Here is a 22,917-nt window from a genome sequence, read left to right as displayed (position 1 = left end):
CCCGACCCTGTGCCAAGCTACACACAGAATGAAAGGCCATTCCCAAGGCTGAGCTGTGGACATTGGCTCAGTCCATGACACTGCTGCATGGATGCTTAGCAAATTATGGTGGCAATACCAGTTACTTTTTGTGTTGTTTTTTTAAATTTCATTTATCATATTGTTTTTCAACATCCTGTAAACTGCAAATACAGTGATGATCCATTACATTCACAAATTAGTTTAAAATAAAAATCAGCTTATGAATAATAAATGGTTGTGATGAAATCTATGCCAGATATGTTCATATTCTGTTGAGCTATTCTGAAGTTGTGCATGGTTTTGCAAGTGGTCGGTGACTTTTTGTGAGAAATTTAAGAAAATAAGTTTCATGATTCTATGTATGTGTGTGTAAGCAAATCCTTGATCTTTTTTTTTCATTATGTTTCAAATGTTGCATTTTCCCCAATTATTTATTATCACAGCAGCAAACACATAAATGAGCATGTTTACTACTTAAAGAACAGGGCTGACCAAATACTGATCTCATATTGTGCACATTGTCATGTGTGTGTGTGTGTGCATGTCATTTTCATTTTAAGGGTCTTTTACAGCTATTAGGGAAGTAATTTCATATTCACTGTGCCTTGATTTGGTTCCTTTTGGGTGGTGGTAGTATATAACATCCACAGACACACAAGTGTAGTAAGAAGAGAGAAACAGATCAATGAGAAAGATAAAGAATGTGTGTTCTCCAAATTATTTTCATCTTTGCACTCACCAATACAATCAACACAATAATAAGCTTAGTACACATTTTTTTATCTTTTTAAAAAAAATGTAGATTCTTTTTATTCTTTCCCTACAAATAACAGAATATCAGAGTAATAACAACATGAATTTGAAATCAATACATCAACATAAAATTCTAAATCATTACAAATTAATACTAATAGTAATAGGAGTATAATTATCTTTACAATATATCTGGAAATGGTGAAAGGCCCATACTGCTCCCTTAACACACACGCATACACACACACACACACACACACATGAAAACCTTCCACTAAATATATACCAATATAACACCTGCCATTTATCTATTTGGTGAAAGCTTGGCTTGTTCTCAAGTCCCGAGTTAAAATCTGAGTTGGGGCCTGCAAACAACTGTGACCTAATTCCTGCAGTGGGAAAATGAGGGGGATACCGAGGTGTCTGATAATTTATCCAAAATAAAATCAAAGACAAACCATATCAACTGTCAATATTCAAAAGCATAGTACCTTTATATAAAAATAAAAAACCCCACAAAAAAGCCATATCAACTGCCAATACTGAACAGCATTGTAACATTACATAAAAGAACAAAAACACTTTACCATTCTGAATTGCAAATAAATATTTATTTTTTCAAACTGAATAATAAATATTTCTTATCAATCTGAATTACAAAGATATTTAATATTCTTTTTTCTTCTTTTTTTTTGCAATCTAAATTATCAATAAACATTTCATATTTTTCAATTTTAATTACAATTATTTACTACCCCACCCACCCCCCTCAAATCCGAGTGTGTTTTTTTCTCTATTTTCCCTTCTCTGCTTCTTGATTCACCTGGTTTCTTTCAATCTTTCAATTCTGATGGGTATCAGGCATACATATGCATTTCCAACAAGACTTATGTTCACCACACACACAAGCACTGAGATGGCTTGTCCTCTCAATTCTTCGCACCATCAAAAGGACTTTGAAATGAAATGAATCTTCAATGTGTAAATGCTTGTCCTCTGACAAAAGCGTCACCTATCAACATTTCTTTCTTCTTCAAACTCAAAATGCCATACTCGTATCTTGTCATCTGATTCCCATGGATGATATAGGTAACATACAATTCAATACAGATCTATACAAACACTGAAGCTGGGTAAATGCATACCAAAGTACAACCCACTTTTCTCACACAGATATATCTGAAGGTGACTAATGTGAATATTCATCACATGCACATCATATAAAACCAAAATCATCTGTTCATTGCAATAAACATTCATAATGTGAATATTGATCATATATTAGTATTTATCATTCTCCTTGCTAAAGAAAAGAAAACTTTGGAAAATACTCCAACCACATCAGCAACTCTTGAACGGCACACAAAGAGCAGTTTATCCGAGAGAGTGCTTACATCTGGAGGTAGAACGGTAGGGATTGCAAAAAGGAGAGGGGAAGACTTTTGTGGACCATTCTGCAAAAGCTCAAGAAACTTGATGTGAACTGATTCACTGCTCCTGCACAGTGGTGTGCAGAGAAAGGTGCAAATACTGCAAGACTAACTTAAAGTGCACATCCTTGTGTACATATGGCAGGTACTGTCCCAAAGACTAAACATTGCCCAGTTGGAAAGAGACAACCCAACTAGTCGAGACGGGTTTTTCATTAACTTTGTGATACCAGCTTGATGTTTTAGTTTTTCAGTCAAGCTGAAACTCTCAAAACTGTTTATTTGATTTTACAAAGTTCACATTATGTACTTTGTGTGTCTTGTTACCACACATCGGATAACATGCAAGTGGGATTTTCATATCAAGAAAACGTCCCCTACCTCTACCCCCTAACTCTCATTGTCCCTTCTGTTCCATTGCCCTTTGATGTCTCGTGAGATTGATGAATAAATCAACGCCCAACAACTCCACCTCAACACTTATTCAGAGTCATAAGTCTCTGCTACAGATCTCATTTACAATTTCTGTGATATGGCCTGGTGTCCTAATGGCAGATGCAAGCAGGCGGCAATCGGTCTGGTGCTGTGATTGGAATGGACTGGTCACTTTGGTAACTTTTGTATTGAGATTGTGCCAGCCAGTCATATATCTCATCAGGTATTTTGTTGGATCAGTCATTTACAGTCAAAATCAGTTGTCCGGAAGAAGAGGACCTTGGCTGATGGCTAAAAGCAGATTTACATGTTTTTAAACTTCTGAGGACTGTGAGTTAAACAGTCATGTTTTGTGCTTTTTAGTATCATAGCAAATATGATTTGAAATGAGGAGAATGGTCTTGCTGTACTTCTCACTTTATAAAATATATGTTTTGGTAATTACAATAGCATGATTGTACACAGTTACCACGACCTAATAAAATGTGTGTTGTTGTTCTGGCATTAGAAATACCTTCCGGGCCTAATTATGGATTTGCTGGTCAAGGCCATCACATCTTGCTGTGACCTTATTACAGATTTATTTAATCTCCTGACGTGCGGCTGACAGACTTTAAACAACACAGATCAGATTCCAGGTAATCAGAGTGTTTATGAATGTAGCTAATACAGATCTAGTGCACCACAGCATTTGTGTGAATGGTCACAAGTAGTGCAATAAACAAACACTGTTTAGAACAGTAGTCACCGTAATGTCATCAGTGCATGTAGTGACCTAATTTCAAGACTAAATTTAGCCATTTGAAGAAAGTGCTGGTAGATCTATGTGCCTCAAAATGTTCAGATAGCATCACAGTACATGCGTGCAACACATATTTTAATTCACTGACTCAGTTGTATCTGGCTACAAATTTTATATTTGTCTTCAAAACATTCAAAGTTACGGGTATGCCAGTCAAGGACATCTGGTTTTATGTGACCAAATTACTTGTTTAGTGCTAAATCTATTCAGCAAAGTGTCTGAAACGGATCATATACATAACACATCAACACACTGATTGTTTGAAAATCAAAAGTGATGCTCAAAGGAAATACATTTACATCTGCAGTTACAGTAACGCGGCTGGTGCATGAAGGGTGGCCTAATTTCATAGCTATTGTAGCCTAACAAGGAAAGTTTCAGATGTCTATTGCCTAAAGATGTTCAGACAGACTCGCAGTTCATGTGTGCAACAGGTCATGCTTTCACTTGACAACCTAACAGTTGTGATTCATTGAGAATTGCAGCGAGCCGCTTTGCAGATGTTTTCAAAGACGCCATATTTGTTCACTTCATGTTGTGTCAATTTTATGAACACACAGGTCCTTCCATCAATTTTTGTGAATCGCACCACAGAATGAAACAACACCAATCAAAATGTTCCACAGAAAGCCTGAACTTTCAATAAAAATTTTTTCTTCTAATTTTAGTCAGAAACTAAGCAAAATTTGAAGAATTGATGGGACCCGGCTAAAGTTGCAACTTACAGACGGTAGCCAGAAAAAACATTGAAAACCAACTACATTCATACGCTATCTTGATTCAGAAGGTCTGGGGAAGACGATTAATGCCTGTTCACTGCTCATTTCCATACATTACTTTGCAGACTGGATTTTCCCCGTCTTCGTTGCTTTCAGCATGCAACTGACATACGGCGAAAGAGTGCAGTATTTTTCTACATGGTTTTGACAGGGATGCACCTGAAAACATTGAAAATACTACAGTTCCACAGTGTTCTGTGCAAAGATACTTACCGACAGCAAAGATAAGACTTCGAAGATGCGATATCTATAACAATCTCGATCTTGATTATTTTGACCCTAACTACTTGTTTTTATGTACAGCAAATTGGCTGAATGCAACTTTAGCCAGGTTTACCCATGCTGCATCACACACACACACACACATATATATATATATATAATATTTCAAAATACTTGAACAGATTGTGCCTACAGAAAATGGAAACTGACATCAAACAAGCTGGAAAAAGGATCTGGATAACATGAATATAAATATATATTTATGTTATTATGTCAAACAACAACAGATTTACAGATGAAAATGCAAGCACACATTAATGAACATGACTGAAACAACAACCTCTACACCCAAACAATTCCCCTCCCAAAAATAAACATAATTGCATGATAATCATTAATACTTTTACTTAGGACTTACACATAAAACATTTATTTCCTTGAGAAAAAAGTCAGTTCAATCAGTACAGGAATGAAAAGATGGAAGGAAAACACTACACCTGGACAAAAAAGAGCAGCAGGCCACTTCTGATGCAAAGTCTGGCCCCCCACACCTTGTCAAGCAGTCCCTCCCTGCATGTTGCAAAACGGGCACCGATGAGAAGAAACGGTCAAAGCAGATGGGCCTGTTCTGGTGGCCAGTTTGTCAACAACCTCTTCAACCAAGCCTGATTTTGCCTCCTGGCAATACTGACAACCAGTGTAGATGACAAAGGTCAGACAGAAGCCTATTTCTATTCTGCTCATTTTGCCACACTTTGACTCCCAGCTTCTTTGGCTCAGCTGAGCTGTACTGCTTGACGAACAACCTCCCTCTGTAGACAGTCATCAGTTCATCAATACCCAAGCAATGACAAAAGTGGCTTGAAAGTGGCTGTCAATCAACATTGGTCCTGACTTTATCTTTGGGGGTTGCTTGAGGATGTCACAATTCAGATGTGTTAGCAGCAGCATGTGACTAAAAAAAACCTTTGTTTTAGTTTTTTAATTGACTACTGCGTTCAGCAACATTTATTCAACTTCAAGTAAAGATAATTATTCATGACAAGTACAGTGCTACCTTATATGGTAGTATTGGGTACTAACACCCTTACTCCATCCCCATACACTTTTTTTTTTCAGGAGAAATCAGTGGATGCATAAAAGTTCTGCAATTGAGCAGGATAGTTTCAGCATCCCTGGAAGGTTCCCCCAAAGACTCTACTGTTCTTCTGTCCATCTGCTGATGGTGAAACAGCATTAATATTATGCACATGCACATGTTATCAGTATGAAAGGATTACTCTTACACATATGAGTATAAAAATTAAAGTCAGATTAAGTAAATCTTTGCACTGATAAACATGTCATCACAACATTAGTTAATCTGACAACAAATGGCTTCTCAACTGCACAGAACTCATGTCATTTCATCACTGCAACTGACATTCTGTCTGTTCATATCATAACCCCATGAATTCCTTAACTTCTGTATCAACTTGCTAACCAGTGACTTCATTCAGCATAGGATCACTCTCCATCTTTCTCTGCGGCTTCAGCGGCCATTTCCTCGCTGTGGTTTTTGCGCTTATGTTCGTTGAGTTTGCCCATGGTGTAGTAGGCACGGTTGCAGTAAGGGCACTTGTGCTCCTTGATGCCGCTGTGCCGCTTGAGATGGATGAGGAAGCGGTAGCGGGTGGGGTACCCCTGGTGGCAGATTTCACACTTATAGGGCATCTCCTTGGTGTGGGCCACCTGAAAAACAAATCAAATCAAAAATCCTTTATAAATCCACATGGAAATTCACTTGTGCCATCACAGGTTCATTATAAATATGTACATAATATGATCAGGCACACCATAAAGAGATTAAAAGTAAAACTAGTCAAATGAATAATCCACAAATAAAGTTTTGTTGATAGACTAAAACAACACATACACATGTGTGCACACATATATAAACACACGCACACATAAGACAGTATATTGTTGCACATCAATGTGTATAACAAACCCACACATACACACTCACGCACTTGCAAGTAATGTGTCTGCAGTGTTTCTGCTAATTTCATGTAACTGACACAAGATTGCTGAAAACAAAAAATCAGCTGTGCTTTGATGGAAATATAAGAAATATTATACTTATAACTGCTCAACCTACTGAAAATGGTAGTCAAGTTTCATGTGAAATCAGCATGAGAGAGTGAATCACTGTGTGTGTTTTCACCTTTGCAAATATATGTTCTAAAAAAGTGATTGTCAGCTGGGTCAACCAGGTATCTGAAGTGATACTCTGTCAGGTCAACTGCATGTATACATGTATGTCAAAAGAGATTCTGTCAGCCAGGTCAAGTACATGTCAAAAGTGATTCCATCAGCCAGGTCAACAACAGGTGTAAAGTGATTCTGTCAGCCTGGTCAACAACAAATGCCAAAAGTGATATTCTGTGTCAGCCAGCTCAGCTACAGATGTCAAAAGTGATATCATGTGAACCTGGTTAACTACATTCCACACGTGTCAAAAGTGATACTGTCAGCCAGGTCAACTACAGGGGGAAAAATTGATGCCCTCAGTGAGCCAGGTCATTATAGGAGTTAAAAGGATACTCACTCCTAAACCTCCAGTTTTCGTTTCTTTGTACAACTCATTATGTTTATAAGTTGTAAGTTATTCAACATAAGACAAAAGAATACATACACAGAGTACTGATAAAGCCTTACCTGTATGTGAAGCTTGCGATGCCCACGCTGTTTAAAGGCCCGCTCACAGTAATCACACTTGTAGGGCGTCTCTCCTGTGTGGGTGCGGATGTGGGTGCGGAGATCAGACTTGGTGGCGAAGCACTTGTGGCAGGTCTCGCACACAAAGCGTTTGGTCATGGTTGGGTGAGACATCTTCTGGCGGGTCAAACGGTTGTAGGTCTCCACCCCTAAGTCCTCCTGACTCTTCTCCTGCCCCTCTGTCTTCACCACCTGTTCACTGTCCTGGCTTTGGTCTGAGGGGTTGTGGGGCAGTATACTGACAAAGTCCTTGACCATGGTCTGGACCTGTGAGTACAGGGGATGATTCTGGTCCTCCTCGCCTTCCTTCTGGCTGCCTTCGTATGAGTCTACCAGCTCTTGTTTGATGGGCTGGCCAGTGCAGGGCCCGGACTGATGGCTGCCGAAGATGTGCTGTTTCAGTTCGGTGCAGGTGGCAAAGGCGGTCAGACACTTGGAACACTTGAAGGGTTTCCCCTCACCATTCCTGTGGGTATGGCGGCAGTGCACATTTAGATGGGACAAGGTGGAAAACTTCACTCGGCACAGGTTGCACTCAAAAAGATTCTGAATGCGATCATATTTGTGCACTTTGTATTTGTGTTTCTCCACCTCGTTGATGAAGCGAAACTGCTCCCCGCAGATGTCACATGGCAAAAACTTCTTGAATGTGTGCACCTTACGATGAGTCTCCAAAGAAAACTTGCGTCGGAAGACTTTTGAACACTGGTCGCAGGGATAGGTCTCCAAGATGGCTTTGCCGTGTGTTTTACGATGCCTCTGCAAGTATTCCTTGCCATAGAACTTGCCATGACAAATGTCACACTCATCAAAGTGAGCCTGGTTCTTGTGCACTTTGCCAACATGTTCCTGGAACTTGTCAGGGCAGGTGAAGTTCTGATCACAGAACGGACAGGAGTGGGTTCTGTTTTTGAAGAAGTCCACATCTCTCTTGGGTTTCTTGACTGGGGTCAATTCTTGGGTGGTCAGCTTATCATCCACCAGCTTCAGAAACTGTATAGCTTGCTGCTGCTCTTCTTGTTTCTCCTCTTCCCCCTCAGGCTTCTCTCTTTCCTTCTGCCCTTTCTTGGACTGCTTGCGCTTTGTGGCTTCTTTCAGCATCACCAACAGCTTCTCTGCCACCTCTGCCTCCACGCTTTCATTGTTCTTGTGGCCACGCAAGTGAGCCAGGTATCCACTGCGAGTGAGAAGCTGTACGCCACATATCTCACACTTGCAGTCCTGTTGGCGGAAGTGCACTTGGCGATGTCGCTCCATCAGCTTCTTCCGGCTGAAGGTATCCCCGCACTCCTCACATGCGAAAGGCTGCACAGTGCCGTGTGACTTTTGGTGCTGGCGGAGCTGGACAGTGCTGACAAATACTTCCCCACAATCACTGCATGAAAGGAACTCTGCCGACGCTCTTTCTTCTAGACTGTGACTGAAACATACCATCATTTTCGTGTGATCTCAAATATCTAAAATTCAAAATCTCAATTTATCACTGCTTGTTCTGCTATCTATAATAACAATACCAGCACCATCTGGACCGCACTTCTTCTCATAAAAAAGATTCAAATCAAGGAAACTATTTCACTTAAGCATGCATGACAGTCTTTCAGAGATAAACAGAAAGCTTTCAAGCATATAAGGCATGGAACACAGAGAGGTACAGATTTGAATCAATGACAGCTATAAAAGACTATAGCCATCAAGTTATCTGATTGGACTTGTCCTCTTACCAATGAGAAAGAAATGAACCACAGTCTACTCTTCTATATTATGATGCCCTCTAAAACACTTAAAGGAGAAAAAAGGATGTGAAAGAGAGAGAGGGGTGGGGGAGTGGGGGGTGGGGGGCAGGGGGATTGGACAGGACTGACAAATAAACTTCTTTCAGGTGACCACAGCAAAAATTCCCCCACCACTGTAGTATAGCAATTAAAAAGAATCCCTGACAAGCACACCTGTAATAATGCTGCTGCAGCTGAGGGCCGCTCTTAAAGGTGTCCCCGCACACCACACATGACGGGGCTTGTCTGCACGACTGGATATGCTCCGTTAGGGCCTCTGGCTGCTTGAAATACATGCCACACAAGCGGCACTGGAGAGCCTGACTGTGACATGATGATGGGAAGATGTCATGGTGACAGGCAGTTACATGGGCCTCCAGCAGGCAAACATCCATGAAGTTGGCATCGCACAGGGTGCAGAAGTAGGGGAAGAGCTTCTCATGTTCAGCAATGTGCAGCGTCAGTTTCTGACTGTCTGACAGCAGGTCTCCACACATCGGGCAGGTCAGCGAGGTCAGCAAGGCTGCTGATTGGTCTGAAAACAGGTACAATCATGTGATACAATCATCATCAACAACTGGAACAATACCTGAGAACAGGAAAAATCATATAAATTTGTGAACAGCTGCCACAGGAAATGGAAACAGGTACAATCATGTAACCATCATCAATAACTGCCACAATATCTCAGAACAGGTAGAATCATTTAAACCTTCATTAGCAGCTGCCGCAATAACTGAAAACTGAAAATGATAATTGACAGAAGAAATTTTAAGCACAGACCTTCCAGAAGGTGTGAATGCTATTTGTGAAAGATCCCATGGCATCCTCGCAGCAGACTGTTAGACATACGAAACTGAAAATGTGTTCTGCAGTCATCAGAACTGCTGAAACAGGCTCAGTGAGTCATTCTGACTTCTATTCTTCACTTTGAAGACCTAAAAAGCAAAACATGACCATCTCTCAGCACACACTCACCTGCCAGCAGTGAGTCCTGCTCCTTTTCAGCCTTGAGGTTCAGTTTGATGGTCAGAGGGCCTCCTTCCTTCACTGCAGGCACACTTCTCTGCACCTGCACTGGTTTTTTCGACTTGCGTCTGGAACTTGATGTTGAAGCGACACCGAATGTTGTATCTACTGTGTCCTCTGCCGAGTTCTGGGAGTGTGATGTGGTGGAGTCATCGACAAGGAGGGGAGAGGGGGTCATTGGGGCATCAGTTAGAGATGAAGACAGGAAAGGTCTGGGAAGCTGGCTGCTCTCCTGACCTCCATCACTGCCATCTGCTTCTTCACCATCTTGCTCCATCTCTGAAGGCAGGCTTGATTCATCCTGGCCACCTTCTCTGTCTTCTTCCTCATCTCTTTCTGTATCACATTCCTTCATCATTCCTGGCTCCTCAACTTCTACCTTAATCTGCTTTGGTTCTATGACTTTCTCCCTCTCTTCCTTGTTGTCTGTGTGAACGAGCGAGTAGGATGTCTGCCCCTTGATACTGTCACCGATATTGATGTTAGCACTTTCAGCCAGAATGTTGACGACCGTTGTGCACAACAACTTGGGCAAGGTCACTGCCTGCTCACTGACCCGCAGCTGATTCAGAATGTTGGCGTCAACCAGCATGTGTCTGTCCAAGGAACGTTTGCTGGTGAAGTTGGTTCCGCAGGCCATGCAAGAGAAAATAGACCTCTCTAAGTGCCCCAGGTGGTGATCTTTGTACATGGCCACATCCTCAAACAATGTTGAGCAGAACCCACAGGTGAAGCTCTCCACATCCAATGACTGGCATGTGCCTACCGTCAGGTGCTGACGCAGATCACGAAAGAGAGGAAAGGTTTGGTTGCACACAGGGCACAAATTCTCTCCAGACTTCCTGTTACGGCGGATCCGTGGCTGCTTCCCTTTCTTTGTGGGTGTCAGTCGGCGTGCTTTGGGGGGACTGCCTGTCAGATCACAATAAAACACATGTTTATTCAATAACTGTACCTATCTCAGCCTCACAACAGAAATAAGCAAATTTTCTGTACAAGTCTACTAGACATGATTTTCCCCCCAGACACTGCAATGCTTTTGAACATAAATTTATTCTAAAACTATCATTTTTGGTTCTGGAACAACTTCCCTTCTTGAAAAAACAAACAAACAAAAAAACACCAACCCCCCCCCCCAAGAATAATAGTCATACAACAATAAATCATACTACTCTGTACACAGATACTGAGATAGTAGCTGTCAAAAACATTAAACAATAACAATTATCACAACAGATACACTTTGAGATGGACTAAATGATGAAGCAGGTATAAAATTTAGCAATTTACAAGAATAATAGTAGCAAAACAACAAAATCATACCACTCTTAAGAAAAATATCAAAATCAACTAAAAACAACAACAAACATAATAATGTTCACTAAAGAAACACTGAGATGGACTAAATTATGAAGTGGCTTGACAAGAATAATAGTTGTAAAACAACAGAATTATACCACTGTGTACAATGATTTCAGTTGTCAAGAACATTAATCAAAAACAATAACAATCACAACAATAACGGTCACTACAGAAACACTTTCAGGGGCCGTATTCATGGCCCGGTCTACCCATGGGCAAATCGCCCAGCCGAGGGCAAAGTTGCCCACGGGAGGTAAACTGCCCATGGGTAGCGCTACCCTGGGATTCATGATGAAAATTACCGCCCGCCACTCCTCCCTAACCGTGGGCAGATTTACCGCTCCTCCCCCCCGTGGGCAACTTTGCCCTGTCGTGGTTAAAAATGGCGGACCCGGGTTTGTTGTTGTTGCTGGAGAGGAGAAATAGGCGTGCTTTGCGGAGGAACAGAGTGTTCAGAGATAGAATTAACCCTCTGGATAATTTTGATGACGTGGAAATTTATTCAAAATATCGTTTTCGGCGAGCAGACATTTTACAAATTGTGGACGATGTCGAAAACGACCTTCATCATCCGAATCGACTGGGATGTCTGCCTCCTTCTCTACAAGTGTGTTTGACACTACGTTTTTACGCCAGTGGCAGCTTTCAAGACGTGTGTGCTGAACTGTTTAATGTCAGCCAACCGACAGCCTCTCGCACCATTTCTGCAGTGACAAATGCTCTTCTCAGACATGTTGCACACTGGGTTCACTTCCCAAATCAAGAGGAGGCAGAGACACAGAAAAGGAAATTCCGCGAAATCGCAGGATTTCCCCATGTTGTGGGGTGTGTGGATGGGACACACGTGGAGATCCAAGCTCCTGTGATCAATGAACACGAGTATGTGAACAGGAGGAATACTCATTCCATCAATGTGATGGTAAGTGATTCATTTAAAAAACAAAGTTTTTATTACCTGTCCCGTCAGCCTGTGGTGTGTGTGTGAGTGTGTGTGTGTGTGTGTGTGTGTGTGTATTTTAGTGTGTGTGTGTGTGTGTGTGTGTGTGTGTGTGTCGTACGTGGTGCATGGTGCATTGCATGTGTGTAGTTGTGTGTATATATATCTATATCTGTCTGTCTATCTATCTATCTCTCATGTGTGTGCGTGTGTGTGTTGTGCTGTGTATCTTGCATGGTACATTGCATGTGTGTGTATGTGTGTGTGCGTGTGTGTGTGTGACATGAGTATGTTGTGTATGCTGCATGGTACACTGCCTGCGAGTGTGAGTGAAACCTGTGTGTGTGACCGAGGCGTGTGTGTGTGTGTGTGTGTGTGTAATTTATGCAGATACATAAGCGGTTAATCAATAATATGTCATACTATATGTACACATTCCCCTATTTTTGGTCTATTTTTGTCTCAATTTATTTCCTGTTGTTTTTCTTTTCTTCATAGAATTATTCTTTTTGCAAGAATAGTATTTGGGGGTTTTTTCATTAAAAAAAAAACACCCTCCTGGCAAAGATTTATTCACTTTCTGCATTATGTACATGTGTTATTGTGCTCATGAATGAATACATATTTTACAAGTGATGTATTTGAGAGGGTGAATAAAAAAATTGCTTAAAGAAAAAAAAAAGGATATGAATGGGGTGGGAAATTTGGACAAAATTGATACGATGTGAATTGAAGATGATTTAATTTCTGTCAGTATAAATTAAATGGCTACTTAATAATAGATGGTGATGTTGAACCTTATCATTTTTTAAAAATAATTCATGAGTAAAAAACTTGGAAGTATTACATCGTGCAGCTACTGCTCTACCAGCAGCTGTTAAGTTGTGACAGTAATATTTACATGTTATGTGTGATTAGTGTTGATTCAAGCATTACAATGTCATTGGTTTTTTCTCTTTTGTTGCAAAGTGAATACATGAGAGTACATTTATATGGCTTGGTATTTCCGTTTATAGAATCTGGGTTCCATATGTCCACAGGTGGTTTCCAATGCAGACCTCATGTTCACTGCCATATCTGCAAGTGTGCACGATGCCAGAGTGCTCCGGGAATCGGGCCTTTTTGTTGCCTTTGAAGGAGCAGCTAGACCAGTCAGAGGATACATCCTGGGTGACAGTGGTTATATGCTACGCAATTGGCTGCTTACTCCAGTGCTCAACCCCAGAAACCAACAGCAACAAGACTACAACAACAGACACAGTTCCACAAGATCCACCGTCGAACGCACAATTGGCATCGCCAAGAAGCGATGGCATTGCCTGGGAAAGCTGCGTGTGGCCCCTGAGAAAGCCTGTGACATCATCATTGTGTGCCTCATGTTACACAATCGAGCAAGGTCCCTGAACCTGCCAGACCCTGACAGCGATGATGATGATGAAGATAATGATAATGATGATCCGCCAGTGCCAGAGCCACAACGAAATCTCCAGGCCAATGAACGTGTACGTCTTGCTGCAGGAAAGGCGGAGAGGGACAGAATCATCAATGGTGGCTTTCGTCACTGAGGTTAGTTTTTTTTCTTTGTATCCAGTTCTTACTCCAGTTTTAGCAACAAAATGGACGTCTAGTTATGTGTTGTATTTGCTCACTGACATGAAAACGGACAAAGCTCACGTTGATATTTATTTTATCTTAAATGAAGATAACTGGGATCACGAAAGAAAAGTAGGTGAAGTTCGGAAAATGAAGAAAAGTTTGAAAATTGCATGTATTTTAGAGAAGAAAAGAATTAGGAAAGGTAGAGAACTGACACCATGCACATGATAATCAATCCACCATCTTGAAGCAATCATACATTGAATGTTTCAAATTTATTTCCCATTGATAATACTGTTTAGGAGAAATTCCCCACAAAGGTAATAAAATAAATTGACCTGTGAAAATTCAAAACCACAAGCACAACAGCTGATCAGGTTCAATTTTTTTCAGGTCATAACAAACTAGCTCTCTTTTTCAAACACACACTACAGACACATACACCCTACTCTCACACAAATACCACATGCACAATTATAGGAATAAAATACACTAGTTTTGAAAATTAAAAAATGACTAGAAAAGGAATATAATTTCACTTCAATTTCTTTCACAAGATATCACTGTCTAGGTTTATCTTTCTGTCTCTCATACTGTACACGCACATACCCCTCATACTCACACAAATACCACATAACCCACAATTGCACATGTAATCGGACATGAAGTTGACTAGGTTTGAAAATCACAAATGCCAGGAAAGGCATACATTGTCATTCATGAAATACAAGGAACTCCTAGAGAAAATCCACAAAACAAACACATGATTCTTGGATCACTTTCTCCAGACACTAAGTAAAGAAACAAAAAACAAACAAAAGCCAAAAAATTTTAAACAAAACAAAAATCAAAAACAACAAACAAAAAACCAAGCGTGGGAAGCAATTGCAATCTGTGTGAACAAGGCGTCAGTCAGTTGTCACAGTTGAAAAATCAGAGACGCGTGAAAATTTGAGTTTCTAGGATTGTTTTCCTGTTTCTCCAATAGTATGTATACACATTCACATGTCTCCCCCACTCACACAAACAATGAAAACTATTCCAAAGCTAAAGAATCGGTTTGATCTCAACTAAGTTGAGTAGCAAAATTAGATTTGAGTATGAAAATTATTATGAAAAGAAATAAATACTGTTTTCATGTTTAGTTCCCTTTAGAACAGAACTAGCTAGCAATAATTCAAACATGTTCAAAAAAACTTTTGCACAAAAAGATGTTGAAGTTTCAAAGCACAACTGGCATTTTGTGATATATTGTCACAGCTAATTTCTGAAAACCAATTTAATTGCCTATTTATGATCCTTACATTTCCTGGCTATTTTCTTTTCTTATTTCCCTCACTTCAGAACATTCTGTTTTAGTATTTCAGTGCAAGCAGCAAGAATTCTAGCACCCATTTCCATCAGCTGATGATGTCTGTCATTTGCTCTTTCTTCCCTTTGTCTTTCCCTCTCCACTTCCCTTTCTTCCCTTTGTCTTTCCCTCTCCACTTCCCTTTCTTCTCTTTGTCTTTCCCTCTCCGCTTCCCTCTCTTCCCTTTGTCTTTCCCTCTCTGCTTCTCTTTCTTCTCTTTGTCTTTGTCTCTCTGCTTCTCTTTCTTCTTTTCGTATTTCCCTTTCTTCTGCCCCCTTCTCTTTTTCAATCTGCATTTGATAATATTCTGTGATAGCAGATCTTTCTGCTGAATCATTTAGTTTTCTCCTTTTGTTCACTTCCATTCGCTTGCTTTCAGCCCGGCGTTTCTTGGTGGCAGATGAGCAGTGCAGCGGAGATGATGGCAGAGGCGTCACAGGCCTGTCTGGGCACTGCACACTCTCTGCAACAACTGGAGGCATCTCAACGTTCACCGTGTCAACTACGATGTACGAGGTACCATCAGCAGGAACAGCACCTGTGAGACAAATGAAAAGGACCATACACGTAACACCTGCATCTTTCAAATTTTAAAAAAAAGCAGAAAAAATACAATATGGACCGACTTTACCTTTATTTTTGCTTGTTTAGTGTTGACTCCCTCAACGCTCATCATGACCTTTCAACTCGCACATCCATGGAATGCATCGCACAATACCACATGTCACAGTCCACAGGCAGATTCGATTTCAAGCCCTTGGGAGGCAACCCACTGAAGAAATGTTAGGTTAGGGTTACGGTTAACGAAAAAAAAACAAAAAAAAAACTAACAAAATCAGTGGTCATGGTAACATGGAGAAAAATAACAAAAGAACCATAGGGTAGGTTTGTTGGAAACAACTTTCTTTTTTCAGGACAAAGTGAGACATGATAGAGGGAGGGGGGGGGGCAGGTTGGTCAGAAAAAAGGGGGACCCGGAGGATGTGGGCTCTAGCAGAATCGCCCAGTGCTGATTTTCAACGCCACCCAGTGTGTTGCATGTTTCACTGTACTAACGCCTGTCACAACCTTTCCGGTTCCGATTTCATCTTATTTCATTTTGTGTGTGTGTGTGTGTGTGTGTGTGTGTGTGTGTGTGTGTGTGTGTGTGTGTGTGTGTGTGTTTTCATATGAAAGGTTTGGGTTAGCCTTAAAAATTAGGGTAGGTTGGGTTACCATAGCCACACCAATTTTTCTATCAATTTTTTTTTTTTTTTTTTTTGCCTGAGGAAATATCAAACCTGAGCTTACAATCTCAACAGAGCATGTAAAGCGGCACAGATTTAGCTACTGCTGATATAAAATGATGAGAAATAGGATATGTACATGCTATGGAAGTCCAAAGCTTGAATGACACTATTTGACTTCGTTATACTCTACGCTTCCTTTACCAATATATCCTTAAGTCAACCAGGCTAAAAAAAACGACAGTCGCCTGCAGGGTTGTTTTTTTTATCCGGCTATTGGCATCAAATAATTATTGCTAATGTTATACAACATGTTACTTCAAGAAATGTACCTGAGGAGGGGAGTGTGCAGAATGAAGGTTCTTCAAGGCTGCCAGTGACCCCAGTACATGCATAAGCGTCAGTTGCTGGAAGCCGATGCACTGCATCACTTTTTCCTGGAAAAGAAAGTCGTCAGTTGTACATTTGTGAGAATATCGCAGTAAATTTATAAAATTCAACAAAGTTGTATGAAGTATTGTAGTGTTTGCACACTGCTTTGTTAATGTTTATTTAGTTTCTATTTTTGCTGTTCATAATGATGATGTGTGTTTCAATTTTGTTTTCTATAATTGTATCCTCCATGCCCCAAAAGTGGTGAAATGAGAAATCTGTATCCTTGACTGAACCAGGACATTTGAGATTTAGAAAGGGCTCAGTAAAGCTGAAGATAAATTAACATTTTTCTCATAGTCTGTTCCTTTGAATGTTGGCGGTAATGAAAGAAAAGTATTAAGCATCTGGCACAAGTTTTTTGTTTTATTTGTTTGTGTCTTTGGTTATTGCAATGTCACAATTATTTCATAGTTGTATTGTTAATAATACTTGATACTTCAAATTTGAGCCTGATTGTGTGCATACACTTGTATCTTTGCCCTTTTTTTTTTAATTTGCACATATGCGGTTTTGTTGTGTACAGAGTTAAGGATTGTAGGGTAGGTGGGTGATAGTGGTACGAGCCCTGCCCATCCATAAAAATGATGATGATAACCAACAAGTGATTAAAGAAAAAAATTAAGGTGGTTTTTACAAGACTCATAAAATTAAAATGTTGGGCCAACATCAGAAGAAATTGCAATGAAAATGAAATGTTCAGCAGAAGTTTCAATCACCTGCGGATTTGTCATTCTGGCAGGCTGCTGTAGAAGTTGCCACTGCCAACTGATGTGTTGCTCCCTTAACAAAAGTCTCGCCGACATCCCCTGAAAAAGAAAAATTCCTTGATTATAAAGTAACTTTAGAAATATGACCAATGTATAGATGATACTGAGAAAATTTGTTGAGTACTCATGTACATTTTTTTACACAAAATGTCAGTTGTAAGTAATATATGTTGTACTTGCAGTTCATGTGATGGTTATATGCACCAGGCACTTTAAGCTAGCCATACAGCTTTCTTCTAGAACTACCTACTTTGTACTACTGTCAAAGTGGTTCATCATATAAATATATGAATTAAACAAGCTGATAATAATTAGCCCCATGACAAAGTGTAGAAGTAGAACTGTGCACAAATCACATTCTGAATTTAAAGGAGAGAGAAGAGAGATAGAGAGGGGGGGGTGGGGGGGGGGGGGCTGAGGGGAGCCAGCCGTTGCATGATTATCATGCAGAGAGAAAATATTACAAGGAGGTCTAAAATGGTATATTATTATGTTTTTGGCCTGTAGTATTGAATGATCTACTTACATTGTAAAACAATAGGACCATTTAAAACAAAACAAACAAAAAATTGAGTGATCTATATAATTTACACAATCAAACAAGTAATATCAATGATACAAATGACACTAATAATGATTTTATTTTTTTTACAATGACATATTGGGGAAAACATCTTTCTTAATCATTGTTGAAAGTGTTAATGAAAGTGAAACACACACATCCCATCCTCAATACCAAGAACTTCTTTGCTCTTGTCAGTGAATACTGCTTGAATGTTATGATGCCCCCACTTCATGTTACAAAATAAGGTAACTGATTTCAAATCACCCTAGTTTGATTGTGCTACTGTGTGTGTATGTTTACTGGTAGGAATAGTGATGAAAACCAATATTCTGTTTAAAGAATTATATGTGTATTTGTTTTTCAATAAAACAACATTGTATACCACCACATATTTCTGCACTTATGTTTATGAGGACTGAATAAATTGCTGAATTTTTTAACTCTTGTGTTTCAAGTTTACTTGTTTGTGTTAATGTGAAGAAATGCATGCCAAAGGATAATAAACGCACATTGGGTCACTGCATAAGTCAAGCATATATTATGCACAGTCATGATTTTTTTTTTAGCATTTGTGGCAGAGTGTATGTATATATATGTTGAAACATGGATTTATCTCATTACAGTGATGCCACTTTGTTGAAACTCATCACAAATAACAGTTTCAGGATTATGTCATAATGATACCTCCACTGTACTCAGATATAAACTGCATATCATCTCATAAATGATGGAGTTGTAATCACCTGTGGCTTCTTTATTCTGGCATGCAGTTGTAGAGGGTGCCACTGCCAACAGAGATGTTGACTCAGCGTTGTGGAAAAAAATGACCTCACCAACATCATCTGAAATATTATCAACATGCATAACCATTGTTGAAACTGTTAATGAAAGTGAAACACACACACGCATCCCATCCTCAATACCAAGAACTTCTTGGCTCTTGTCAATGAACACATAGTAACGTATATAGCTAAATTTAACACTAGTGTTAGTGTAAAAACTTGTTAATCAGACTTACAATTACACACTAAAAATAAACCAGCCAAATTTTCGGAGCAATTATTGTTACATAATTATTACATTAGTCAATAGAATGCACCATATGCTTCCTTGCTTGTGGAAAATGACTTTACCTTGCCTCTCCTTGTTATACAGCAATCAGTTCTGTAGATTTTTCAGTGCAATGTGACATCTTTTTGTTTACACACATACTGAGATGAACACACAATGTGCCGCCTCATTCCCATCGTAACTGTATCTCCTTTTTATAAAGGGAGAATTGTAATAAAGTGAAAGTGGCTGCCTCACTGCAAATAATAATTTAAAACTAATGATACTAGTAATATGAAATTAATACAACGCTTAGTAACTATTACATGAACTCAATGTAATAAAGCCTTGAGCATTGGCACTCAGTCATTAAATGAATAACTAGTATAAAATGTAAGAAATATGTTAAACATGCAGGGCCACATAAAAAGTGTTTGTGGTTAAGGTAAAATGTGTGGTTTTGTCATGCTAAATTTTTGTCTTTGTTTCCGTGCTTCATTAGGGCTCAAAGGACAACAGGCGCCTTATAAACTATATATAAAAGTATATACCGAGAGAGAAGCACACACACATTAACAATGTTGGAAAACGAAAGCCATCGTGAACCTCCTCATATAAAGTTCATCTACATACACACACAAGAAAAAAAATTAATCACACCAACACACTTGGACTGATGCGCACACACACACACACATTCTCAAACACACAAACACACACATTTCAGATTATACATAATTTGCACAATTGACTAAACATGAATTAAATAACTGAAAGAAAACATAACAGGATAAGGACAGTGTAGGTAGCTCCCCATCTCTAACTCTAATCCAAATTTTGGGGGAAAGCCCTTCGGTTTCTTCGCAAACCATTGCTAGCATCTAGACTCTTGCACAAATACTTGTAATGAAACAAATTCAGATTCTCATTCTCATTCTGCGATTCCACTCTGAATGTAAGTCGACTGCTGGCAACTAAATCGATATCAAATTTCAAGAGCATACATTGATTAAAACTGTACTCAACACACACACACCCAGTGACACTCATGCCACGCACAAAACTTAAACTAAGTTGAAAACTTTAACTTGTAATTAAGCACGCGCAAATATTAAATAAACATAACATTGGCCACTTACTTTTTTTGAGTCCATCAATCAAATGGGAATCCTTCCCAATAATCATCTCGATGAGATGGTCGTAGGTGTCTGGGGGTACTGCTCCTGCTCCAGTTTGGTTCCTTTGCTGTTGACGCTTTCGATATATTTTTTTTAACCCGTGAAATTTTTCACGCACCTCTTTCGTGGTTCGACCATGAAAACTGATCGACGCCTCGCTGACACAGCTCGCGATCGTTTCCCATGCTTCGGCTTTCTTTTTTGCCGTAATGTCCGGAGAAAGCGATGAAACAATCACACGTTTATTTTCGAGGATTTTCTCCAGCAGTACCATAGTTTCCTCGTGGGTCCAATTTCTTTTCCTATTCTTCTCTCCACTCGACTCGTTCAGTGATACTTTGTTCGACATTTTCGCTTTCGACAGGAAGAGATTGCAATTTGTTCAGCGCGCATGCCCATAGTTCAGCGCGCATGCCCACAAGGGGGAATCCCTCGCAGTTTAAAAATAGGTGATGGGTAGCTGCCCTTGGGTTGCAAATTGTGTTGTGAATACCACGTTGACTTTGCCCACGGACCTGTGGCTTACCCATGGGTCCCTACCCAGCCGTGGGCAAGTTGCCCATGGGCAAATTGTCTTGTCCCATGAATACGGGCCCAGATGGACACAATGATGAAGTGGATATTTGCCAGTTGCATGCACCTTGGAGGAAAGACAGAAGTAAAGAAATGAAAAACAAACAACAACAACAACACTTACTTTGATAGGATCTTTCGTAATACTCCACATCAGTATTTTCATCTTCATATTCATAGTCCACGGGTTCTATCTTCACCACAATTTCTCCCTGTTCCATATCACTGTTTTCCTTCATGTTCTCAAGACATTTGCTTTTGTCCACTGACTGTTTCTCCAGTGCCTCATCTTCAGTCTCGTCATCATAGGCTGCAACATTCCATTTGTTTAACAGTAATATCACTGGTTAATTTCAAATTCATGAAAACTGTGCTGAAGACTTTAAGCTGGCATAGGCTGCCACTGTCACCATCTCATGGAACCTAAATGAAATAATAAATGAATAAAATAAAAAGAATGATAAATGTAGAACGCACACACACACATCACACACACACACATATATAATACATATGTGTGTGTGTGTGTGTGTGTGTGTGTGTGTGTGTGTAAAATACTGGAATCAAATCTGGGACATGAGGGTGAAAAATCAAAAGTAGTGTAAAAACAATGCAAAACTCATATTTGAAGACTTCACATACATACCTTTATCAAAAAGTACAAACAGAAAAGAGATGGTGACCAACAATGTGTTATTTTTATGAAAAAATATGTTACCAAACTCACTGAAATGGACACTTCTACCAACACATGCAAAGGAAGCTGTAAGTGTAACTAAAGGTGCACTGAGGACTCCACTATTGTACTGGGTGTTTCCCAGTATTGTAGATACATGCGCGCAAGCACACACACACACACACATTATTTATATAATGATGGTCTTCTTTTTTTCTTTTCTTTTTTAATAGTTTTTCACTTTCACTCCACTATTTGTGTTCAATGAAAACAGTCAATGAGAGAGGTGACAGTGCATTAGAACAACTACTTAACTAGAGTAAAAGTCTGCAAGAACTTTTCCTTTCCAAATTTTTTACTCTTTATCAACATTTTTGTGAAAGCCCTGGCATGTCATAAATTTATTTATCCACTATTCCTTGAAATAAATTCGTACCTGGATCACTGATGCTGCTCTCGTTACAGTCCTTATCCATGCCGTTTTGTAAGTGCAGGCTCAGTCAATCTGGCTGAAACCAACCAAACACAATCTTTATGTATGATGAATAGTGTGACTTAAAAGTTAACTTTTTTTCCTCCAAGCTGGTGCATTTATTTCATTTTATTTCTGTGACCTTCAGAAGTTGCACTCAAATCTTTTGGCATTAACAAGATTACTGGTTGCCATCAAAGTTTAAGTGGGAAAAGAGTGGCAAATCTGACAAGGCTTTGGTTGTGAGATCCATGACAAGGTCATACACTGATACAGCCCGATTTCTTCATATCCAGCAAGAGAAATCTTAGCGAGGCAAAAATAATCAAATAAGAAAGCAATAATTAACGACCGAATAACATTTAATTTTGCTCCCATAATTAAGACAGAAAGGTTCAGTCCTATTTCAGCATCCTAGAATATTGCAACTATTTTACCGGCAATGCTTTTGCATGGACAAATATAATTCTTCAAGTCTGAGTCGCTTTTTTCACGATCTGCTTGCACGCAGGTCATGAACTGACAGGTTCTGGAGGTGTTCTCCAGTCTTAACTTTGCCCGTGCAAAATGGAGCACATTTATATTACCATGTACTGCAATCAGCAATCTCCGATACAAGTCCAACCCAAGTCCATGAATTTCTAGCTCCAAAACAGGAGATGACACAAAAAATATTCACATAAATTATAACATAAACGAAAGTTTACTCACAACATTCCACTGGAT

At 39.6% G+C, this 22,917-nt stretch overlaps 2 protein-coding genes across 3 annotated transcripts; both read right to left on the bottom strand.

Annotated features, from left to right (window-relative positions):
* Positions 1-788: 788 nt before the first annotated feature.
* LOC143296980 (uncharacterized) lies at positions 789-22,912 on the bottom strand. Of its 2 annotated transcripts, none has more exons than XM_076609070.1 (7): positions 22,903-22,912; positions 22,156-22,228; positions 21,168-21,353; positions 9,953-10,915; positions 9,149-9,509; positions 7,143-8,622; positions 789-6,173 (listed from the first exon to the last, which is right to left on the bottom strand). In XM_076609070.1, exons 2-7 carry the CDS (start codon positions 22,193-22,195, stop codon positions 5,949-5,951), a joined length of 3,255 nt encoding a protein of 1,084 aa, XP_076465185.1. In that variant the 5' UTR covers positions 22,196-22,228; positions 22,903-22,912; the 3' UTR covers positions 789-5,948. The 2 variants fall into 2 exon arrangements, with proteins under 2 accessions (XP_076465185.1, XP_076465184.1); XM_076609069.1 differs by lacking the exon at positions 22,903-22,912 and adding an exon at positions 22,779-22,898.
* Positions 13,895-21,000, bottom strand: LOC143297472 (uncharacterized). Its single transcript, XM_076609869.1, has 6 exons — positions 20,997-21,000; positions 20,432-20,515; positions 18,986-19,084; positions 17,627-17,716; positions 16,808-16,912; positions 13,895-15,787 (listed from the first exon to the last, which is right to left on the bottom strand). Exons 1-6 carry the CDS (start codon positions 20,998-21,000, stop codon positions 15,234-15,236), a joined length of 936 nt encoding a protein of 311 aa, XP_076465984.1. The 3' UTR covers positions 13,895-15,233.
* Positions 22,913-22,917: the final 5 nt, after the last annotated feature.

Source organism: Babylonia areolata, chromosome 22, assembly GCF_041734735.1.
Source record: "Babylonia areolata isolate BAREFJ2019XMU chromosome 22, ASM4173473v1, whole genome shotgun sequence".
NCBI lineage: Eukaryota > Metazoa > Mollusca > Gastropoda > Neogastropoda > Buccinidae > Babylonia > Babylonia areolata.
Note: the sequence above shows the minus strand (reverse complement) of the source record. Positions and strands in the feature narration are given on the sequence as shown.

What these genes read in the sequence shown, in the direction of transcription:
- LOC143297472 (XM_076609869.1), bottom strand. An exon ending in CCAGAATGACAAATCCGCAG is followed by an intron (nt 16,913 to 17,626) that starts GTGATTGAAACT and finishes TTTCTTTTCCAG; the next exon opens with GAAAAAGTGATGCAGTGCAT. An exon ending in CTGCACACTCCCCTCCTCAG is followed by an intron (nt 15,788 to 16,807) that starts GTACATTTCTTG and finishes TTTGTCTCACAG; the next exon opens with GTGCTGTTCCTGCTGATGGT.
- LOC143296980 (XM_076609070.1), bottom strand. Translation starts at nt 22,195, where the DNA reads ATGGATAAGGACTGTAACGAGAGCAGCATCAGTGATCCAG. An exon ending in GAGCAGCATCAGTGATCCAG is followed by an intron (nt 21,354 to 22,155) that starts GTACGAATTTAT and finishes GGAATGTTGCAG; the next exon opens with CCTATGATGACGAGACTGAA. An exon ending in GCAGGACTCACTGCTGGCAG is followed by an intron (nt 9,510 to 9,952) that starts GTGAGTGTGTGC and finishes ACCTGTTTTCAG; the next exon opens with ACCAATCAGCAGCCTTGCTG.